Raw genomic sequence first — 23,318 nt, forward strand, 5'->3', positions numbered from 1 at the left:
CCGCTTCATTGAGGAAATTGCTGCACCAAGCAAAGCAGAGCAGCACGGGAGGAGGAGAGACAGAGGAAATGGAACAGTCTGTTGCAAAATCATCTGTAGGAAAGGCAGCATGAAAAGGAGGTTTACCTGATTAGCATCACTCTAGAGCTGTGCTCAAGCTGGCAGGGGCTCTCCTGTGTGCCTGGGACATCAGACCGGGACTTGAAAAGATCGAGGCTCAACTCCTGGCCCTGCCACAGGCTTGCTTAGTTAAACCCATGGAACCTAATTATTGCACTTAGAATCTCTGTTGCCTCCCATTCTGCTTGAAGATACAGTCAAGAATTCTGCACTGCCCACCAGACAACACGGATGTCTGCATAAAAACCCACTGTAGTGGTTGGCCTCAGAAAATGCAGAAGACAGTAAAAGGCACTGTAAGGGTGTATGAGGCTGGCAGGAGCCACTTGTGTTGCAATAAGGTGTAGGAGACTGAGTGCACAACTGTGCAGCTGCAGAGAGGGACCTGATGGATAAGGAGGGTAGCAGACAGGTCCCCAATGTCCCCTGATGCTCTATTTGATACACACAGAGGAGCAAAAGTGACCATCCAATATCACATCAGCAACACCCACAAAATGGGCCACTTTCTTCCACACATTGCTGCACTTCAACACAGATGGGTCACATCATGTTGATGCCTGCACAAAACTCACCCCTCACCACCTCTTTCCTCAGCTGACAAGAAGCAGACGTGAGGTCTTATCTCCTCGGCGGGCACGAGTCTGGCTGGTGCAGAGGGGGGCTGGCGGCTGCAGTCGCACATCTGCACCCAGGCCAGCTCTGCTCTGCAGGTTTTATCTCCAGGGTTATGCACCTGTCAACACTCTAGGTGTAGAATAACTTCATGCCCCCAAGCGCCATAAACTTCTACAACTGCAATAACTCACAGATGGGCATGAACGCTTATAAAATCATGTCCTAAATCAGGACAGCAAGAAGCTGAGATTGGAAGAGTAGGAGGAAGTCAGGAAATCCCAGGAGAAGATGACGGGGGAGGGATTTAGTCTCTTTAGAAAACAATAATGCAGTTTAATCTATTTTTCTTTTGACTTTACACACTAAAATAAGCTTCTCAGCTTCTGGGGCTGTCACAAATCATAAGGAAAATAAGGCCACTAGAACCCCATCAGTAGAATAAGAACTATATAGTAATAATCCTGAGGAGCCGCGCAAGGCTTTCCATCTTCAAAGTGTTTTACAGACAGTAATTTATTAATCTGCAAATTTCCCCTGGCCATAAGTAGCTGCTCTGCCTCTCTGCTAAGCACAAGAGAGACACACAGTGCAGATCGGCATTCAGGAGAGATGGTGCAGGCGGCAGCTCTGACCTCTGGGGCTGGATCTCGGTTTTTGGCTTGCTGCAGTCAGACCTTCAGTGCTCCAGCCACCACCTGAATCCAGAAGCACTGGTGATGTTGGGTACTTTGGAATCGACTTCAGAGAGGACAAAACTGGTGCCTGAGAGCCTCTGGTATGGGGAAGTGCAAGAGACATGCTCACAATCCAGCAAATAACAGCAAAGCCCAAAATAAAACTCCCAAAATGAGGCTCCTGGCTGCCTTACAGCCACTGCCTGCCATGTCAGGGTGTCACTTGGGGCAGAAGATGGCCCCAGTCCTGGGCTCAGCCTACCATACAGCCGGTCTGATAGCCCCCGAGGGACCTGTCAGAGGAGTTTTCCATGTAAACACAATGCTTACTTCCACCAAAGGACTATTTATGCCCAGCAGTTACCTGCTCACACTAGGTGGGTCCTTTAGATAATCAGCATGAGGCTGCTCCTCCTCTCCTGGCAGCAATATTCTTCTGCTTTTCTAATTCCCTAAAACAGTACTCCTAACTGTGATCCCCTTCCCAGCCCTCACCTTGCAAAAGCTGGGAGCTCCTGGAGAATGAGAGAGTGGCCTGGTTAGGAGAGAGAGAGAAATGGAACAAAGAGTACAACTACAGCTACATCTCCTAAATAAACTGGTACCTAACATGGGCCAGCTTTGTCTGCAAACAAGATAACATTATTCCATATTCATAATGACTTATGTTCTTTATATGACTGTTTTTTTGTCACTTTTAAGCCAGTGTATATTTATATGACTTTGGGAGTGCCAAAGAAATCACTGTAGGACCAAAACCGGGTTCACTGGTTTTTGCCGTGCTTCTCTGGATATCTGAACATCTAGGTTCATTAAGCATCCTACAACACAAGCACAGAGATCTAGGCTTTATTTCCATCTTAAGGATGTCTTAACTGAGGAAAGCAGAAGGCCCTGAGTACCATTGCAAACAATGTCCCAAAGGTCACAAGTAAGGAATTCAGACCCAGGCACTGCAGATCATATATATTCTCAAGATCAGAAGAGATTTGCCCACACGTACAGCATGAGTGAGTAGCAGACTCAGGCACAAATTCAGTCTCAGACTCCAAGTCTTTTACTCTACACTACTCAGATCACATTTCTTTCCTCTTCCAGCTTGCAGCTCTTTCAGCAAATGACTTTGTTTCAGCACCAGCCTCCATACACAGTAGAAACAGCCAAGCCCAAAGAACAGATGTTTAAAGCCAAAGTGCTGTTGACAAAATTGGGAGGGGAAATAAAATGTATGGATTTGTCTCTCCAGTAAGAAGTAGGGTAAAGTACAATGCTGAAGGTTTCTGACACACTGGCTGAACTGGATGGAAAGGCTGTCTGCATTATAGCCAGAGCAGTGCTGGTGTTTTACAGCTGAAATTAGAAACCGGTAGCTCTTCATCCACTCTGCAAACCTGAAGAGCTCAGGACTCAGCAGAGCTGGTACCCCTGGCCTGGGCATTCCTGGGCTCCTGCCCCTGCCTCCAGCCAGCCTGGGCTGGAGAGAGAGCTGGTCCCAACAATACAGCATTACATGACTGTTATAGTAAAGCACAGAAAAAGATCCCTTACCAAGTTACACATCCTAAATATCCCAGGAGCCAGGTTCTCTGGTGACAGCAACCCATCTCCATGGCCTCACTTGGTGTTAGACCACTGGACAGATGCAAACTGTGCACAGCTCATCTGCATTCACTCCAGATAACCTCTGCTTTGCTCCCTCCACCTACACTCCCCTCTCTGAGAAGAAAAAACAAGCCCAAATGCTGTAGCATTATCAGAGCATGTCCAGTCTCCCACGCTGCTCTGTATTTATGACTTTGCAAGGGTGAAATGAGCTCCAGTTGCCTTCTGGTGCCAGTTCCAGGAAACCCCACAGTGTAACAGAGGGCTGCACAGACGGCTGCCCCTCCATCCAAGTACAAGCAGTCATGCAAGCCTGTTATGAATAACAAAAGATGTTTTGACAGCCCAAAGTAGTTTATGATGTCCATGGAACAAAAAGGGAGCTCTGAACCAAAGAGTGGGTCTGTCGCCCACAGACCTGCAGAAAATTAAATGCACACACTACAGTGTATTTGCAGAAGAAATGTATTTTAACTGATCATGTATCCCATGCATCACCCTTCGACAAATGTTCTTGCAGCATTCCACAAGGGCTCTACCCATCCTGTATAGAAAACCCCTGCTAAAGGAGAAATATTTTAAAATCACTAAATACCTCACAGAAATAGATGGAGGGTTCTGCCAGATCAATTGGCACAAGCCTGCGTGACCCAAACACGAGGGTGCTCATTTCACAGCTCCCAGCTGACAGTCTCAGCTTTTAGAATTGCTCTAACATTTCCTGGGCAGCCCTGGTTCAATTGCACCTACCTCCCATTTCTGAAAAAGCCCAAGATGACTGCACATGGGGTGTCGTAACGCTGCCTCAGCAGGAGAACGATATTGCGTTGGTGGAGAGCAGAACAGCACGTTCAGAAGCACATGCAAAGCTGGGATTTTCCCAGCGAGCAGCAGCAATCTGCGTCTCTGGGTCCGTCCTTCCCCAAGAACTCTACCACTTAGGGCTTAGCGGAGGAGATCTGGGCCATATATTCTTTCTCCTTTGCTGCTTCCCCATTGCTCACCACTTCCACTAGGTCCCTGTCAGCCAGGATGGGACGTGTCCTGCTGAAGACTACAGCCCACTATGAGAGCAACCCAAGGAGAAAAAGCCTCCCAGCCTTCAGCCTCTGCAATGAGCCCTACACTGAGATGAACCTTGCTGAGAAGCGTGTTGTGATTCTGGCCCCGGTAACTCAGCATGGTCCAAGAGATAATGATACAAGAGCTGTTCATCTGCTCAGAATATTATAACTGCTTGTTTGCCAGCACTGCAGAGGGGCAAGGGCTCATGGGGGGACTTGCCAATCTCCTGCACAGCCCTTATTTCTGAACATTTCCCCTAATAAAGCCAGCGTCTGTTCTTTCCTCCCTCCCCCTTTCCACTTGCCTCCTGCAAATCATGCTGTCTCCTTCCACCCCCAAATAGGAAGTCCAGAGCCGAGACACACACAATCTGCCTCTTCACAAGAGCCGGGCTGAACGTGTGCCAGAGGAGCTGCGAGCATTACAACATATTTCCTGTCAGGAAAGTGACTCAGTGAGATGGGTATGAGAACTCCTCTCACTCAAGAAGTTCCCCTCTCCCCTTGCGTTGCTGAGGCATGAGTCAGAATCTGAGAGCCGGAATTTCAACCCCTTCCGGATCTAACCAGGAATAGCAGAGTTCAGGTTCAAGCCCAGGTCCTGCGTGCAACTCAATGACAAGTCAGCGCCATGTGCCGAGCCCTGGTTTCACCCCTCATAGAAGGGGATTAACAATACTGACCAAGTAGGCAGCTTGAATTTACAAAACACTTTTAGTTTGAGACGGTGCTTGTTGCTATTTACTTATGCCCCCATTCCACCATGTTCTCAGCCTCTACACATGAGCATTATAAAATACCCACACAGAACTAACAGCACACATGCATTTTGCTAAAGTACTTTACACACGACCATTTCATCCAGGAATACTGTAAATGCTTAAAATCACTGCAGCCAGTTTTCTTTCTCCAGTTTCAGATCACCTCTTCCCACGATAAGCGAGCAGAGACCCATCGCATGCCACATCCTTACCAGAGCCACTGCCAAGGGTGACCACGCACAGCCAGAGCGTAACAGGCAGGACACTGACCATCTTCATCCTGCTGAGACAAAGCACACACAGAGCTTCTGGTTAGTTTACAATATTTCATCATTGCAGACAATTTTTTAACTCTGAGTGTATGTGTTTATTCCTCTGCTCACCCGATGATCCTTTAATTCTGGTATGTTCTTTTTTTATTTCATTAGGATTCCTTAGGAAAAGCATCTGTATGGCAGCATTGTCCAGCCTACAGGCAGCTGCATGAGCTTGCCAGCCCTGGGAGGTGCTGGCTCAGAAGAGGACAGCTGAGCTCACTGACTTCAGTCACTAGAATAGTCTATGCCTATGAGCACGAGAAGTAAGGTAGATGCTTGCAGGCTAGAAATCCCAAACTTTGACTCCCAAGCCACTAAAATGCTTTGCTGAGACTTCACTCTGCCAGAGTACATGCTCGTTTCTAAGAACAAGCACAGAAAGCATTTGCGAGCAGTGGCTGAAGCACATTCGCACTGAACACACATCCAATAGTTTGGAGTGACAACTGCACCAGTGCAGCCTGAATTTGCAAGGTCTGCCTGCTGGTGACCCGAGAAAAGGCCACTGCCAGAGTCCTGATTGCTTCACCCTGTTCCTGCAGGTCAAGGCAGTACAAAGCTCCATCAGCAATTTCCAGCCAAACCCTCCTTGGAACGGCCACCTTGCAGGAAAAAACAAGTGCCAGGTTTGTATGCTTTTTGGAAATTACCTGAACAAAGGTTTAGACTTTCAACGCAGCACTAATAGGCAAAAAACAATCCCAGACTTCTCCATTCCTGCTAAGGAGCACAATTTCCTGTAATTTGAGATAAATGTGTGCTGCCAGAGTTTCACTTGTCACCTGCTCCAGTATCTGGCATTCGGCTCTCAGAGCTGTTCACTCACTGGAATTAAATTTCCCTGTGTTTCCAGGTTTTCCAGGGTGCAACTTATAAGCTGGTAGTCACAGAAGCTGACATTTATTAGATGCTCTAATTAATAGGGTGAAGGTTGCACTTGGTGTTCCCAGGTACTGTCAGATCACAAAGGGAGAAGAGATGGTTAACAGGCTCAGCTTCATCAAAGCATCTCAGGTCCGCCAGGCAGATGCAGTAATGAGCATGGTGATACTGTCAGGAACACGTTCATGAGATGACAGGGAAATCTGCTCCATCAGAGTGGGCTAAAAGGGTGGAGAGAGAAATCACAGAGCTCCCTTAAATGTGTCTCTCATAAACTTGTCCATAATATATGCATTACGCAGGAGGACTTTAAGCATAAGCAGAGAGCACCTAAAATTGCACAGATTGCAGAGATTAACAAGAATGGGATGTGTGAACTGTACTACTCAACATCCAGCAGCGGATATTGAATCCTTCCTTTTCAATGCTGGCATCTGAAAAGCCTTTGTATGATGCTTTCCCTCTGCTGGATTCATCTCAAAGAGACAAAGGAAATCTGGAGCAAGCGGGTTCTTCCCCGCACAGTCCATGCAAAAGGCTGCAGGCTGCCTCAGAAGCCATAATGCCTTCAGAAACAGACAAGAAGCTGGGAAAAAGGCGAGCCTTCTTCCTTGGGGTCCAGCTGAAAGGGCTGGTTGATGCCTACCCCCTTCTTCCAAACTGAAATGCTAGCTGCTACTCAAACCCTTCTCTATTGCTATCTACAACCAGCTCCCAACACCACTTAAGATGATTCTATATGGAGGAAACAAACTGAGGTACTCCTACCCTCTGGAAATGCTGCAGAAAGATGGATCATTTTTATGCCATCAGATCAGAGAAAACCAACACGCTGCTTTTTTTGCTAGAATTTAAAAACTTCTAGTAATTCAGATGCTGGAAGAGAGGGAGTGTAATCAGCGGGAGGATCGTTCCCATAATAAAGATCCCTCATGTGTTCCCTCTCTGTTCGTTACTAGATAAATGCACAGAGCATCCTAACTCACCCTTATTTTCCAGTGATTCTCTCCTGCATTTTGCACGAATCAGACTGAATTCAGCCCTGAAGCAAGGAGGGACAACTACTGACTTTGGATGAGTTTCTCTCATTTACAGCAAGGCCATTTACATGGCCTGGGGCCAAAATAAACTACTACGTTTCACTCAGTGATACATGAACTCTGCGGCAAGCCAATATTTACATCCACTAACTATGCTCACAGGAACATGCTCCTTTTGACTGTCTCGAAGAGCCAACAGGTCTCTGTTCCCACAAGTAAGGTATGTAAGTGTTCTACACTCTGCCTGCTAGTAGGAAAATTCTGATTTTATAGCTGGGTAGAGCAAGAAACAAGAAGTCTGCACAGTGTGATATGCTTCTGGTTCATTCCAGACTCTCCAGAGATCTTATCAGTGGAGACAGACAGACACAGAGCCTGTCAGATAACAGCAATTTTGCCATTATGGGAATGGGACTCAGCTGACCACAGCCCTGGCTGCTCTCACTCTATGCAAAATACAAAGGGCCATGGAGGGCATGTGCACAGAGTCAAGGGGTGGTCAAGGCGGGTCATCGCAACCTCCTGGATGCCCTCACCACATCAGCTTTTCCCAGCTGAGATGAAGGAAGAGGTTTCTCCCACTTTGCTGAAGAAATTAAGAGCTTGCACGTACAATGAACTGGAAAAAGAAAGGACTGTAGGGCAAGATGGCTTCTGCAGTCCAGCTCCTTTCCTGTGGCATATGATGATTATTCAAAAAAAAAAAAATCAAATTAATGCCACAGAATCTGGTGGCTTGTACTACTAACACAGCACATGGACCAACTCTTACATACTAGTGCTGCTAGCACTGTGATGCTTTGCTTTAAATGGCACAAAATCTGTGATATACCCCAAAACAGAAAGGTATTTCCACAGTAGTCCTGTGGTCACACAATGTCATCATTTCTTCCCAGGGAGGATAACGTGATTCTGCCAGCGACACCAGGAAAAGAGCATTGGACCACCCGTTGAGCCGCAGAGAGAGGGTGGGTTTTGCAATGCTGTAAGAACCTGACGCCACAAGACTACAACCCACCCCGGTCTTGCCAGGAACCACAGAGTTCTCTTAGCCTTTTCCAGCAACCTGCTGCTTCATTTTGTGTCATCAGAAAGCATGTTGCCATTTTGCCTGTATATGATGCAATTGCAGCGGTGTCTGATTAACTTATTGCACAATTTGGTATCGCTGCACGGAAACACCAGCATCTCTGGCTGCATTCAGAGGAGCCAGAAGTCAGAGAGTGCAAAGCTCTGGCTGAAGCAGAGGGGTTCCCCCAGCTGCATCCATCCAGAAAGGTCACAGACTTCACTTCTAGTATATAGAAAAGTAAAATAAAAATCAAATGCTAAAGGAAGCCAGGGATAAAATCAGCGAGCAGGAGTGCATACCAGTCAGAAATCACACCACAGATCAAAAGCAGGCCAGCAGAGCTGCCAGAAGGCAGCTGGAAAGCTTTGGTACATCCTCAGCACTCCAGGAACTTCTCATGAGACCAATATACTCAGGGGTGTTCTTAATCTCTCCTGAAATTAACATTTTAATAATAATAATTAACAGAGCAGTTGGGGAAAACAATCCATCACTGCAGTTGCTCATACTTTTTTTTAAGGAATTTACTTGAAATGTTCATTTTGTTCCAAATCAGGAATTGTTTACTTTTCATTCCTGAGCATTTTCTTCTTCAAACTTCCACCTTCTGCCTACTAAGAAGCCAAGGAAAGCAGGGTGGGAAAACAAGATCACAGAAGTGTCTCCTGTTCTTAAAAGCAGAGGTGGTGGAAAGGTTTGTTTTTTCATTGTATACTGGCCAGCAGTGGCCTTTATGTCAGGAAAAAAACATTAATATTTTCATATAAAATACCTCTTAATAAAACACCCTTCCCAAACAGATCTAGGCAGAGAATTTTTCACTCCTGTCCTTAGCAGCATGGACCTTGCAAAGCCTACGCGCTTTCCAAACAATTATAAAACCCAAGACAGGTGTCAAATAATTAACAAAGAGTGCGGCACTCTAAGTGACTACTGTACACCTATTCTCAAAGACACCGTACCAATTCTACAGAACAATGCTGCATTTCCCAAGAAAATGCCTTTGTCCCTCCTAACCACAGGCACCTAGGGAGAGCTGACAGGTTTTTTTGCTTTTCACTGAGAAGTCACACCCCAGCACGCAGAACAAAAGCACCCTTCAAAACCTCGCCACTAAGTGCTCCGGCTGAAAGGGCATTTAAAATAAATCCGTTTCAGAAAGAAGAAAAAAATAATACCGGCCAGAGCAGGTCTTACATATTATTTTCTTTCTGTAATTCTGTCCCAAGCCCCTCAGAGTCAAAAGCATTTGAGAGTGCAGGACTGGCCCCAGGAAAAGGGATGCAGACACAGGAAGGCTAACAAAACCCAGGGTGGGCTAGCTTAGGAAATACTTTGCTTCCACACCATGTGGACTTGGGGCTGAAGGGCTGCAGCGTGGGGCTGGCGCTCAGGAGAGGGGCACAGCTCCACAGCTCCAACATCATAGAATCATTTAGGTTGGAAAAGACCCTCAGGATGACCACATGCCCACGACCCTGCATCATCACCCAGCAGCACTGGAGGCAGCTTCTTGGTGAGTCTGCTGAGTTTTCTTATGGGGAAAATAGATGTAAAGTCCACGTAAATGTAAAGGATCCAAAAGGCAGACAAAGGGCAGTATGCAAAAGCAGCTGCAGAAAAGTAATAGCACAAACACTAATGGAAAGTGGGAAAAGGCCCTTCAGCCCTCCAGGAAACACTTTCGCTTTTCAGTATGTGCAGGAGTAAGTCAGACAAAGGGAGGAATTACTGTAGCATAAACCATCTTGGTGCCACTTAGCTGGGATTTGCGCAGCGCCTCTGACATTGCCTCTCCTCCAGAGGCCCTTTGGGCACCGCACAGCACCGCTCTTTGCTGCGGCACCAGCGTGTCCACTCGTGTCCCTGTCTGAAGCAGAGCCACTCCTGCAGACAGCCCTCCCGAACAACCCAACATTACACCGAAATCTCTGAAGACACAGGTAGAAAGACAGGTGACAGGTTTTGGAAGCCCAGCTTTTTCTCTCCAGGAGGAAATCACACATTAAAGTTTTCCTTCCCAGGCAGCTTCCAGAAATGAAGGGGGAGGAAACGAACAGCAATTTGATGGCTAACGCCATAAGCGGCTCAGAACACTTTCCCTGATCTCGTGCATGCTTCACCACACTCATCGCTTCAAACACAGGCACACTGACCAGCACAAGGCCCCTGACACTGTCCTTGGAAAACATTCACATCTCTCCTAAGGGCAGAGAGCCCAATTTGTCTTGGCAGCAGCTCCCTAACAGTCAGGCACATTTCAGCAGGAATCAGCCAGGGCTGAATCCCGGCCCACAGTCAGGGATGCTGTGGAGCAGTCAGTGCGACCCATTCAGCACATCCAATAGTGACACATCCAAGTCAGGGACTTGCAAGATCAACGCTGAAGTCTCACTTTTCTCAGGGTAGCTGCACTTAGCAAGCTATCACATGCCTAACAGAGTGGGTTGAAAGGATTTTGTTCTGGGATGTTTCTATTATAAAAGTAATTTGTATCATTAAAACCAAAGGAAACACTTAGATTTGAGCAGACTGAAACTGTAATCACAACAAATATCAAACACTAGCTTTTGCAGAGGTGAGGGGGGGAAAAAGAATTAGACTAACAGGAGGGAGTTGGATGGAAAGCTGCCCTAGTCTCCCCCATTACTAACACAAATCATTTGCTATCTTCCTTGTCCAGAGCTGGCTCTTAGCACTGGGGAACTACGGTGCTCATACACACCTTTACACCCACGTCTACTGGTACCCAGAAGAGGGGAAAACCAAAAAACAAACAAGACAAACCAACCAAACCAAACGCAAACCAAAACACAACTAACCACATACACACACACACACAAACACACACAAAAAGACCAAACAAGAAAACCTGGAAACAATCTTCTCAGCCAGTGGCTCAGCCAGGTCCTTGCCAGTTGAGGACATGGCACCAGGCATCTGAGGTGGCTCCACTGCCCGTCACCCACTGCTGCCTCTTCCCGGCCTCCTGCGCTGCACATTCAGGTAAAGGGCTGCAGTCTGCCACCTTTTTACTAATCACTTTTTATTAAATCACCAACACGGGAATGAACCAAGCCAGCAGTGTGTCACTCCAAGGGTTACCCTGGGAGGTGGTCCCAAGCTATTTCTCCTCCAATGGAGCTGTGCAAACCAAAGCAGCAAGGCTGACCTTCAAAGAGCACCAAGAGCTCCTGTGGGCAGAGCAGGCAGCGGCCCCTCCTCGAGCTCAGAGGCTCAGGGAGACGGTCATCAACAGTGACTCATTTCTGGGAGCTCCCTTGGTAGTGGAAGATTCGCTTCTGTCAGTGCCAGTATTTGGGACAGAGGTGAATGCCAGGCAGGCAATTTGTGGTCTGCTGTTGGCATCTAGATACCATCTCCTGGTGTCCTTTTGGCTCAACAGATTTTACACTAATCATCAATATTCAAGGGAAGAAGCTATTTTTCCCCCCTCTCAAGAGAAAAGAAAAAGTGCAACCTAGACATGCGGAGAGAAGTGCAGGGGGCTTGAAAATAAATCTGAAGAAAGCCAGTATCCCCTCTTTTCTGTTTCAGTTCTCCTGGGGTCCTTCTAGGGCTTGGCAAAGCAGAAATGCTACGGATCCCACACGCTGCTCTGCTTGAGCCCAGGGTGCTGCTGAGGATAATTTGGCAGCTGTTTAGCAGGCAGAGCATGCTACCTTTCATACATTTAAAATAAACCAGCTCAATCTGTCACCTCTCTGAAATATACGCACACCTGGACAAGACAAATAAACAGCTGGGACTCTCACCAAGAGATCTGTGGAGTGAGCTGAAGAGGGGCAGGTCGAGCCACAGCTATGAAATCAAACAGCATGGATTACAAATGCATACACACTGGCTACCGAGCAGTTCAAACACCAATCTACAAGAGCACTTCTGTGCTCAAGCAAAAGGTATCCAGCCAAGTTAGTCTCTTTTTTAAGCCTGAATAGCCAGGGAATGAAAAGCTTCCAACAGAGCTTCAAAGAGTGCTGGGGCCTTCTATGAAGCCAGACACAATGCTTCTATTTTGGACAGCAATGTTATAGCAAAAGGACAGCCCTGATAAATACCCACATATTGTGCTACAGGAAAATAAACTGACAAACTAATCTTTGGGCAGAAAAAAAGAAATCTGCAACCAACATGGCTCAAACACCTGAGGATACTTAAGGAATCCAGAGTGAGATTCCTTCCTCACTGTAAGAGTCCCCATTAGCTCTTATGGAGCCCCTGGAGACATCTGAGAAGCATTTAATTTACACATTCTGCTTCCTAACCTTTATAATGGCTTTTAGATGTAAGCACCTGCACTGCCTTCCCCAAGAGGTTATTCTACTGTCCTCGTGAACATAACACATCCACATTGTGCAACAGATTGCACAGCAGCAACCCCAAGCTAGCCCAGCCCAAGTCTCTAAATCCAGAGAATACAATGCAGACTCATTCATGCAGGTTTATCAGCTGGGCTTACTGCCTTTTGCATGACCAGCCTTGAACCCCTGAATGGCTTTCCCGGGAGAGACAAGCCCAGCCCGGCACAGCAAGAGCTCTGCAGCCCCACTGTACATCCCACTGTCACAACAGGGGCTTCACCCAGCTCTGCTGAGCACTAGCTGTAATGGGCTCTCAGTCTCAAAAAATACTGCAAGAGTTTCTTAATTTCAAGCCCTTGCTGCCAGCTACATACCTGCACTTTAACTCCATCTCCTCCCCCTATAGCCCTCAGCACTTGCAGATCAGATTCCCAGGATGGCTGCTCTATATTCAGCCAACATCTTCCCCTTCTTGTTCCCTCAGAGAGGGACACAGCGGGCAAAAAGCCTCCAAGCACCACCATGCTCCAGAGCACACCACCACTGTGCTTCACTCCCCTTTGCAAGCATCTCTTTTCCTGTGCCGTTGCCACAAAATCCCCAGGCAGACTGCGATGTCTCCAGCACCGCTAGCTGGTTTACCCACGCTGCTGTGAGTGGTGAAGACCTGATCTCCAACTCTCCCTGCAGCGCAAGAGGAGGATTTCCTCAAGTGACTCCAGGTATCCTGAAGCAACACATTCATGGGTAAAAGCAAGTCAGCTGAGCATTTCTGTTTCAAGTTTGAGCCACACAGTCTTTCCACACCTGGCACTTATATTAATCATGTTAATTTAATCAGATTTACAAGAAAAAGCAAACAAGAACAGGACGTGGAGATGCTTTGTTCCCTCTCCCCTAGCTCAGGTAGGCTGCTCTGTAAGTGTGCAAAACTTAAAGCAATAGTAAAAGGAAGAGCAAAGGCATTGAAGCCCAGGAGATACCTGCCCCCCCCGCAGGGCAACACCCCACTTGGAAGCAGTTCTTCCAGCCCTCCCACAGGCCTCCATCTTCCCATTCCACCCACTTGATCCTCCTGGTGACTATCACAGCAACTTTATTATGTGTGCCTGCCCCATCCTGGTCAGCACAGTACAGGTGCACCCTGCAAAGGGGACTAGAAAAATCTGGGTACAGACAGAAACAAAGGAGCAAGAGGGAAACAGAACAAGACGGTCCTTCCCATGCCACATGTATCACATTTGCTCCCCATGTCTCTAGCATTTCCTTCCGCAAATATTTGGTTATGACCTCATAGGACACTTGCTTGGGCTCTGCCTGCACTGACCTCATCAGTGCAACTCTAAATTCAACCTTCAGACAATGGCACCCTGAATTTTCAAGTACAGGAGCCCCCTGTGAGGTCTGCTCTGTGACCCACAGCACCTACACAGTGGGAAGGCTGAGGGGAAGCTGCAGGCAGCAGTATGCTGTGATTGGCATCAATATTAGTTATTTGGGGAGCATATGATTGATCTCATAAGAGCAATGAATTCATTTCTCCAGCTGAATGACAAACAAAAGGCAATATATGCGCTGCTGACATTTGCAAAGGCTACCAGGAGCAGCGACAGGAGGAAATACTGCCATGTGTTAAAAATCCTGCTGTGAAGGGCCAAAAATCTGAAAGGTCTCCAAAATTTTCATTCCTGAGGACTTTCAATGCCAGGAAGTGGATGCCTTCATATTCTCAAATCTGCATGGACCTCAGCTCTGGGCTGACACCTCCTTGCACTGGGAGGCCAGCAATCACTGAGTGTCTTTGGAAAGCTGGGTTAAGCTTCTCTTTTGCTCTTTGACACTTCTTGGCAACAACTAGAGAGCCATTGCACCTGGCAGAAAATAAATCTGGAGAAAAGCATTTCCACCTCTCTGTGGCCTGGGTCAGGGTGTCTGTGCACATGCAACCTCCCAAGGACCCAGAATTAAACAGCCACCCTACTGTCCATGTGGCAACATGAGAAAGAACAAGGAAGATGGAGAAAGGTAAATGCACTGAGGCTGTGGCTATTTTTGCAGGAGAACAGATGACAGGGAAAGACGACCCAGACCATGGGGATGTTACTCTAGTGGAGTCTGAGCTTTGCCACGTCCTTCAGCCACTCCGTCTCATCAGCCTGGTCCAGCTCAACTGCAACTAGCGCAATTTGCTAGAGCAATGGGATGCAACAGCATATCTGTGCTCATTCACAGAGGCTGGGTGCCCTACAAGCCCTTCACAGCCTGCCCATGTTATCAGACTGGTGAGCAACACATACATCCTCCTCCCGTTATGTGGATCCCTACTTATAAACACGGGCTGGGAGGTGTCTGCGCCTGAAGGAAGAGCAGGGATGCAGCTATTTCTCAACAGAACAAATCCAATTATTTGTATTAGAGGGAATTTGTACGGCTCTTACTGTCAGAATAAGTATTTTCTACAGATCTCAGAGCTTTGAATCAACAGATTGCTCATAAACTTATGTAGGCGGGGCACTGGATGTTACTATAGTAGGATGGAGGTGAATGTATTTTACTTTTCGTTCCTGGTGAGATTTGCTGTTTGGTATAGGGCTAACCTGGGGGGGGTGGGTGGGCGGGAAACACACCTAAAAATTTGTGCTACTGCCACTGCCATTTACAATGCTCCTCTAAGTCTCTAAGGCTGAAGATTTTAAAACAGTTCACTAGTTTAGGGTAGCAATATGAGTTTCTCATTAATCTACATGAAACCTACAGAGGCATCAATCACCAACTGTGGTGCACAGAAAATTGTAGTGCCTCCCTAGTAATCAGGCATCAGAGAGCTAATAAATGGCTGTCCCCTGAACTGAGCACATTAGTAGAGGCTCCTGAAATCTGTGCCTCCGTTTCCCCAGCCACATTTATAACAGCCTCTCCTCACCCTGCACCACAGCTGTGCATCTTAATGTCTCTAAAGTGCTCAGAGATGCTGAGATGAAAGATGAAAGATAACATATGAGTGCAAAGTATAGATTAATTCCCTGAGCTCAGCACTCACTAGAGCTGATGGGGCTAAATGCACCAGATACCCACCACACAAAACTTGGGTTCTGAGTCCATCTTAAATGGTAACTACGTAAGCAGCAGTTCCCTTGGAACAAGCTGTTTTGGGGCTGGTTGGCTGGGCACATGGAGCCCCCGTAGGCAGAAAACACAGAAACGCAATATACTACTATGAAAAATCAATGCATTTCCAGAATAATGTCTCACACCTGTTCCTATAGAACCTGGTAGTAGGATTTCAGCTCATCTTGATAGGAATATGACAGAGCTGTTCAGGTTTTAGCAACCAGCATGTTAAGAACACAGCCAAACATAATCTGAAAAGCTATTTCCAGTTCTGTTTGTTTTTCGAATGATTAAAAATCCAGTTTAAATATTGCAAGGAAAACTTTAAATTGAGCAAGATAAGTTTTGGCTTCCTTCCGAGTAGAAGGCAAACCTCAAAACGCTACCGCAAATCTAACAGATGGGAGTTATTTTGCACTCTAAAAATTTCATTACTTTGCACTGAGATTAACTGTAATTAGCTCTTTATTTACATCTAGAACAAAAGGTAAAATGATAAAGAAAGGCAACTATAATCACAAATCACAGGCAGAAAAAGGCAAAAAAAAAAGGCAAAAATTCCCTCTGAGAAGAATATGTCACGTCTTTCTCGCCAAGCAGCATAATTGTTATAAATATATAGTTAAACAGCTCCCCAGCATCCTATCAGCACTAAGGATAAACATTTAGGTCACAGTTTTGCAAGCTTTTACAGACAAGTTGATCAAATGTATAAGAATCATGCTCTGAACATCTGAAAACATTACATCCCTACAAGTGCACAGCATCAAGCCTAGGAGAGTCAATATTCCATTACACTTTTATTTCAGTCACGCAAGGGATTAAGCAAAACTGAGAAAAAAAAAAAAAAGAAGAACCAAACACCACCACACAGCAGCTTTTCTAGTTAGAGAGGTATTAAAACTTATCTTTCTTTTTTTTTTTTAAAGTCCTTCTCTAATTCTGATAACACCTCAGCTTAGTAAAGAGGCTTCCTACATATTTGCGCAAGTCCATGATTCATGTTGCATCTTTGCCTTTCAGCCACACAAGAAAACTGTCCAAGGAGCTTCATGCAAAGCCAACAACCAGCCTCTTCTGGTACTTCCAGGCTGCAGCACAGACCTCCCAGCTCACATCCAGACAAGTCCCTGACCCACGGCCACATCTAAAGCCACAAGGGTTAAACACTAAAGCTTGGCCAGAAACACCTAAGCCAGCTGCTAGCAATAAAGAAGAGTAAAGGGGCTTGATGGCAGTCTCAAATGCTTCTGAATTAACTGGACACTCTCCCACACCAGCTCAGGGATCCCAATACCCATGATGGGCATGGGATGGGCACACATGACCATCCAGTTCTCCTTCCAGGCATATTATGGTCTGCTGTGGACACCTAGAGAGAGCTGGCAGTTCTTGATGACCCTGCTCTGGGTGGGATTTCCAAAGTAATAGCTCTCTGGGACCTCCCTGGTGTTCCCAGGAAAAGGAACCACTTACCACCCTCTGATTCTGCCCAGGCTTCACAGCAATCTCTTATTCTCTGACCCAAACAGAGCTTCTAAGTTAACGATCTCCTTCTGTTAACACACCTAAATCTAAAAAGACTTCATAAGAATCAATGTAGCTTTTTTCATAAAAATACAGAGTTGGCACATAATAGAAAAGAAATAAGTAGAAGGAAAGAAAGAAGGAAAGCAAGAACATCCAAACCAAACACTAGGGATGCCACCCACTGCAAAAGTTAAGGACCAGTATAATTCTCCTCATCTTACACAAGAAAGTAAAGCTCTCACTCTCTCACACTCTCTCCTTCTCTTTCCCTAACGTTCTCAGAGACTTCTATCTTTAGCCAGTTATCCTTGCTGCAGTTTTCTTAAAATTGAAATTGGATAATCATCCAGACTCAGGGGAAACCTATGTCAGAGGAATTCCTGGGGATGTAGCCCCCATTTGATGAGAGTTGCAAAATTAACAAAGGACTGACTAAAGATACAATTCTTCGGTTCCAGTAAAAATCTTGTTTTACCAGCAACTATTTTTAAGAAACCCTATAAAAAAATGTACAGGTGTATATTCATATTCTTGTATTTTATTTTCTATCAAATACGACTCTGAATTTATGAATATCATGATCTGTGCTTGTGTCTCATTGGGATATCTGAGGTTGAAGGTAGCAAGCATGCTGGGTAGGATCAAAATTCCCAAAAGCATAGGTACTGTTTGAACTCATTTCCCCAAATCAGTGTCCTTTCTGCACTCTCTCTGAGCGTACATGTGGCTCAGTCACATGCAAAAGCCCTACACACAACAACACTGTGCCTCAGAAACTCAAGATTAGCCTTCTGCTTTGAGAAAACATTTTGGGGTGGAAAGAAATCCTAAAATAACTCCCCAAAAAAGAAGCTGTTTTGTTCTAGTTTAGCAGTGACCAAATCTCAGCCATACATTTTGCTGATGGCAAAGCAGAAAAAGGCAGTTATAAACCATGGAGGGAAAGAAACCCACCTGCACGTGGGCCTCTGTGCTACACCCAGGCTGCAGAGCTTGTGCAAGAGAGGGGGGTCAGCTCAAGGGTTGCAAACACGACAGCTTTGCCTTCCTTCTGCATCTGTTCCACCTCGCACAGCTGGACAAACACCAGCTCCTACCCACTAGGTACAGAGATGCTACTGGACCTGCTGGATCAGCCCAGTAGCACAGAGGAGACAGCTCTTGGCTCTGCCGACAGGGACAGTAAAATCCATGAGCTGTGTCGAGAGAAAGGCAGGGGAGGAAGGAGGAGAACAGGCCATGTCTGAACTGTGAGCTCCACTGTAGAAAGTATTTCAGTTCCCAGATAACGTGGCGCTGTTCACAGATTTCAGCTTATATAGGCTTTTCCATATATCTATTTTTATTCCCAAAGCATTTCCCATTGCTGTATGATGAAAAGAAAGACCAGGCAGTGTGGATGCTCACAGATATGCAAACACATTCACATGCTGGTCATAATCTTCCTAATTGTCTGCCTTGCTAATGCAATCTCTGAGGGCCAAGTTGGGACACCTCTTCTCACACACCACCAGCTGCAAAGGTTATATTTGTGGCACGTTGTTGCGAGTCAGAGTCTTACTGAAATGGGAGGACATTTGACAGTAGTACAGGACTCAGGACAAATAGAGAAAAGAATATGTATCATGTGCCTGCCAAAACAGGCAACATAAGAAAAGGAAGAAACATTCTGGCCTCTCCTTCTGAAGGAGTAAAATGCTTCTTCCCTGGTGCTGGCACCAGGCACACGCAGATGTTGAAGGAATAAAACTGTGACAAGCTCTCTCTGCCTCCTCCTTCCTATATGTGTGTTTCAGAGTATAAAATTACAGCATCAGTGCCAGCAAGGAGGCATTTCCCATACCTCCATGTGTCCAGGTACCATCCCACCTCACCACTCTCCCAGCCCTTTCAAGTCTCTCTTACCTACGTGCTCCTCACAGACATTTCATCATAGTACTACCTGGCCCAGGGTACAAGCCTACTCAAGCCCAGACCAGCACAGTCCTCATCCCTGCTGCATACTAACTAACGCTCAGATGCAGGATACCTGCACAGAACCCCAGAGGTCTGGAAAGAGAGAGCCCATAAGTGTTCAGACACCAGCTTTCATCACAGACTCTGGAGGGACCAGACACGGGCAGACTTGAGCAAGCACAGCTCTTCCTATGTAATACATAGAGACTTTGAACTCAAGCTACATCCAGAGGGACGGAAAGAAAGTCACCAGGCTCTGTGTGTGTAGACTTCTCTGCCTTACAACAGAGGCACTGGGCTAGAAACTTAACCTCTCACCCCACGGCTCTCTGCTTCACCTCCACGCAGCATCTCCCATCTTCCCAGCTTAATGTTACCTGATCATTTCAATGACCTGCATGCTTCCACCACCCCAATTCCTCACAGCCTTATTCTCCACATCCCACATTATTCTGCATCCTTAACTGCTCCTCCAGAGAAAGTGTTCACAGTGGCAGGAACAATTTTGCACCTGCTTCAAGAGCTTAATCCTCTCCACTTGCCCTTCCCGGCTCACCACAGCCAGGCAGGCAATGAGGGCAGAAAGCCGGACCCTTCCCAGCGCCAAACCCTCCCACCAGAAAGTGCTTGCGCTGGGGTGATGCTCTCCACGCAAAGAGGAGAGGTTTTTCCTGCAAGGAACACAAGACAGCAAGTAAATCTTCCCAAGCTGCCAAAAGCCACCTGTTATAAATGGCCCTCTAAGTTATGAGATATGGACTCTCCACAGCACAGTTAATAAATAATACCCCACAATCCTTCTGTGTATGGAATTGTAAGTTCAGTGACAGTTCTGCTTACCCAAGAGGGGCCACAGTTAAAAATGGAGCATCAGGAAAATAGTACTTTATTAATTACATTGCAAATATTTTTTTTTTTCAAAAAAGATAAGGAGTTCACTGCAATCTTCCAAATTCAGAAGAAAAAGCCTTTCTTGGGACAACAAAGCTAAATGCACAGAACAAAAGCCATCATTTTATAAGAAAAGAAGATCTGCTAAAGAAAACAGAATTTTATCTGAGCATTATGACCAGCTATTCACAAAGCAGAAGCTAGGACAGAGAGCGTACATGTGAGAGTGTATTTATAGTCCAGTTTACAGTAACTTCCTAAGGCCCTCAAATCAGGGTCCCCTTGTGCCAAGCACTGTACAGACAGCCTGAGGAACAAGCACTGCCACTGTAACGAAGGGAACTGACACTGGCACAGAAAAGGGCCACCTGAAGCACTGGAGCCCTAACCGTCTCTTTCCCACTCCCCCTTCCTTTTCAGGAAAACATTCCCAACATCCAGTTTCCATCCAGACACCCCCTCAAAATACTTCGCAGAAGGGGGCAGCTGACCTCAACAAACACACGTCAAAAGACATCTTGCTGCCAACATCTAATCACTTTCAGGCTGTTCTCTTGGACGTGACTGTTCCACTTTCCTGCTGCGGTTTAAGCCTGACCCCTTCCTCTCGCCCCTTCCATTTCAAGGCTCTATTTGACAGAAGAACAGGTATCAGAGGTTCACACATTTGAAATACGGATGAAAATGAAGTTGCATTTGTCAGTGCATGTAGCACTTCACCTAAGAATATCCAAATTTCCCTGGCCCGAAGTAGGAAATTGAAGCAAACCGCTCCGCATTTCGGGTACCGGGGACACGGCCAGAGACACGGATCCGCGGTCCTGCAGCTCGGCTCCGACTTGCCTCCACACCGACTGCGTCCGTTACCGAGGGACAGCGGCAGGTCCCCCGGCTCCGGTAGTGGCACAGCCGCCACAGCTCCCGCTCGCCTCCTCCCTCCCTCCCGCTACCCCAGCCCAACGGGGCTGGACGCGGCCGCGCACGTTCGCTCTCACCGTGCAGAGGCGGCTCCGGCCGTGGGATGCTGGGCGCTGCTGCCGCGGCACCGCGAAGGCTCCTTGGGCTCTCCCGAGCGTCTCTTCGTCTTCCTCCCCCTTTTTTTTTTCCCCGCCGGCCGACGAGCGGCGGCTGCTGCCGGCTGCGCACCGCCAGCGCCCGCCTCACTCCGCACAGCACCCGGGCTGGAAACCGCCTCCCCCACCAACAACTTTCCCTCCCGACTGCCGGGAAGTTCACAGCCGCGACGGGCCGGTCCCCGCCCTGCCCCCGCCTCCCTCCCTCCCACCGCCCACGCCTGCACAAACACGCGTGTGCCCGCCCGCCCCCACGCTCCGGGGCTCACCTGAGAACGCGAAGGGCGCGCTGCCACGTCCCGCGCGCCGTGTTCTCCTTCTCTTGCTGCTTCTTCCCCCTCCTCCCCAGTCCGCACCTCCCTCCTCCCCCGTCTCCGCCCCACGCTCACCGGCCGCCCCTTTCCCCGCCGGCCGCGCTCCTTGCGCGCATGGGGACGGTTCCCGCGCCCGTAGCGCAGCCCCGTGCAGCGCGGGGGGGGATGTCACCCCGGGGAACGGGCAGCAGCCGGGATGGGGGGAGCAAAAGCGGGTTTGTAACGCGGAAGGTGCCGCGCCGTCCCTCTCGCACTTTGCAGGGTATCGCTGGGAGGAGGCGGGTTACGCGGCCGTGCGCGGGCCAGGGCTCCCTCTCCTGGTCGGAGCTGAACGGGAGGCTGCTGGCGCGGGAGGGGCGCGCAGGCAGCCCTAAAGTCAGTGCCCTGTCACCCCGAGCCACCAAGTGACATTTGGAGCCAGCTCTTTGCCTATTTCTTGAAAGCCAGATGGCGTGCGCAGCCCTAATGCTGCTGCAGCTTGTCTACGCTCTCTGCAGGTCACTTGCCCCCTGTAAAGCAAAGTTTGTCCTTCTCCCCTCCTTGGTGTGCTGGGAGGGAAGGACTCGTTGGCGAGAGCCGTGGCACTGCACAGCACCCTGGGTGCTGCCATGCCTCCTCGTCTCAGAGAAGCTACACCTTTTTGCTGTATCACTGCCACGGAGGCAGACCAGGTGAGGCTGAATTTGTTGCTGGACAATTAGCGGACACCTGAAATGGACTCTAAGGGAAATAATAGTGAGTCTCAGGAATGGCGGAAGAATCTACAGAAATTTGGGCTGGCACCTTCTCATGGAGAATGTGGCCAGTGCTAATCAAGCATGTTAGAAACAGTATCGTGTAAACTACTTCAGTAGTTAGAAACGGTATCGTGTAAACTACTTCATCCAGCGTAAAATGTCCTGAGTTGGAAGGGACCCACGAGGATTATCGAGTCCAACTCCTGTCCCTGCATATGACAACCCCACAGTTCATGCCATGTGTCTGAGGGCATTGTCCAGTCTCTTCTTAAACACTGTCAGGCTTGGGGCTGTGACACCTCCCTGGGGAGTGCAGCCCCTCGTGCAGGAGTGCCCTTGCCCCCGGCAGGGAGGAGAGCTTGATCTCCCTTCAGGCTGGCCAGGAGGCTCTTCCACCCTGACAGCAAGTGACCCGGCATTATTCATGCTTTTGTCACCTCTTGGCAGCCTGACAGTGAAGCTGTATGTCTGGACATGAAGCCTTTTGCGCTAAGGGAACTCCTATGAGTCCAAAGTGCTGCAGCACTTTTCAGCTCTATTGGCTGTAATACTACATCCATGTTGAACTGATTTCAGTCATTATCCCCAGAAGGTGGCTCCAGGTTATCTAGGAGACCAAATTTCACTCCACCCTGTGAAGCTCCTCTGCAACAAACCTGTCCTGGAGAGCAGGTCCAGTTGTACATGGTGCAATTGCTCACAGCTACCACTAGCACGTATCTCCACATCTTCTCCACAAGGCTGTGTGCAGTGGTACTGCACACACACCTGCTGCTGTGAAAGGAGGTCCCTGGCCTCACCAGCCTACCCCAGCCCATCAAGGGGGCACCTGAAGTTCTTCCCCACCCCAAGGAAGAGCAGCTGTGGTCTGGCTGTGCCACAGGGTGTGAAGGAGCTGTGACGGGAGGCCAGCCCTGCTCCAGCAGGAATAGCTCTTCCTCCTGTACCTCTTTCCTCTTCCCAAGGCTCTGGCACGGCAAAATTAGGCAGAAAGTTTCTTATCTCAGCAGCTTTCTTGTGAATGCCCTTGAAAATCTGCCTACTTGGCATGTGCTTAGAGTCAGCTCTAATCAAGCCATGTCTAACCCAAACCCATCCAAGTATTGAAGTAACTCGATGAGACAGAGTTCTGTGTAGACTAATTTACCCCACTCTTAGGACAGGTTAGTCTGTGTTTTTCTCCATACTACCTGCACAGCCCCAGGATCCAAGATACCTTGTCTGAAGCTGCTTT

The 23,318-nt window shown here is 47.8% G+C and overlaps 1 protein-coding gene across 6 annotated transcripts in view; it reads right to left on the reverse strand.

The window, feature by feature from the left end:
* The window catches only part of IL1RAP (interleukin 1 receptor accessory protein), a 48,153-nt gene extending 26,776 nt beyond the window's left edge, over positions 1-21,377 (reverse strand). For 2 of the 6 annotated variants that reach the window (XM_071812649.1, XM_071812653.1), the window contains exons 1-2: positions 21,303-21,377; positions 5,052-5,119 (exon numbers count right to left, since the gene is read on the reverse strand). In XM_071812649.1, the coding sequence (XP_071668750.1) occupies positions 5,052-5,118 (67 nt within the window). In that variant the 5' untranslated portion in view covers position 5,119; positions 21,303-21,377. Of the gene's footprint in view, positions 1-5,051; positions 5,123-5,222; positions 5,304-5,806; positions 6,120-20,955; positions 21,192-21,302 lie in introns of those variants that run through there. The other 4 variants (XM_071812650.1, XM_065844868.2, XM_071812651.1 and 1 more) reach the window with 4 other exon arrangements.
* Positions 21,378-23,318: the final 1,941 nt, after the last annotated feature.

This window comes from Patagioenas fasciata, chromosome 9 (assembly GCF_037038585.1).
Source record: "Patagioenas fasciata isolate bPatFas1 chromosome 9, bPatFas1.hap1, whole genome shotgun sequence".
In the NCBI taxonomy this organism is placed as follows: domain Eukaryota; kingdom Metazoa; phylum Chordata; class Aves; order Columbiformes; family Columbidae; genus Patagioenas; species Patagioenas fasciata.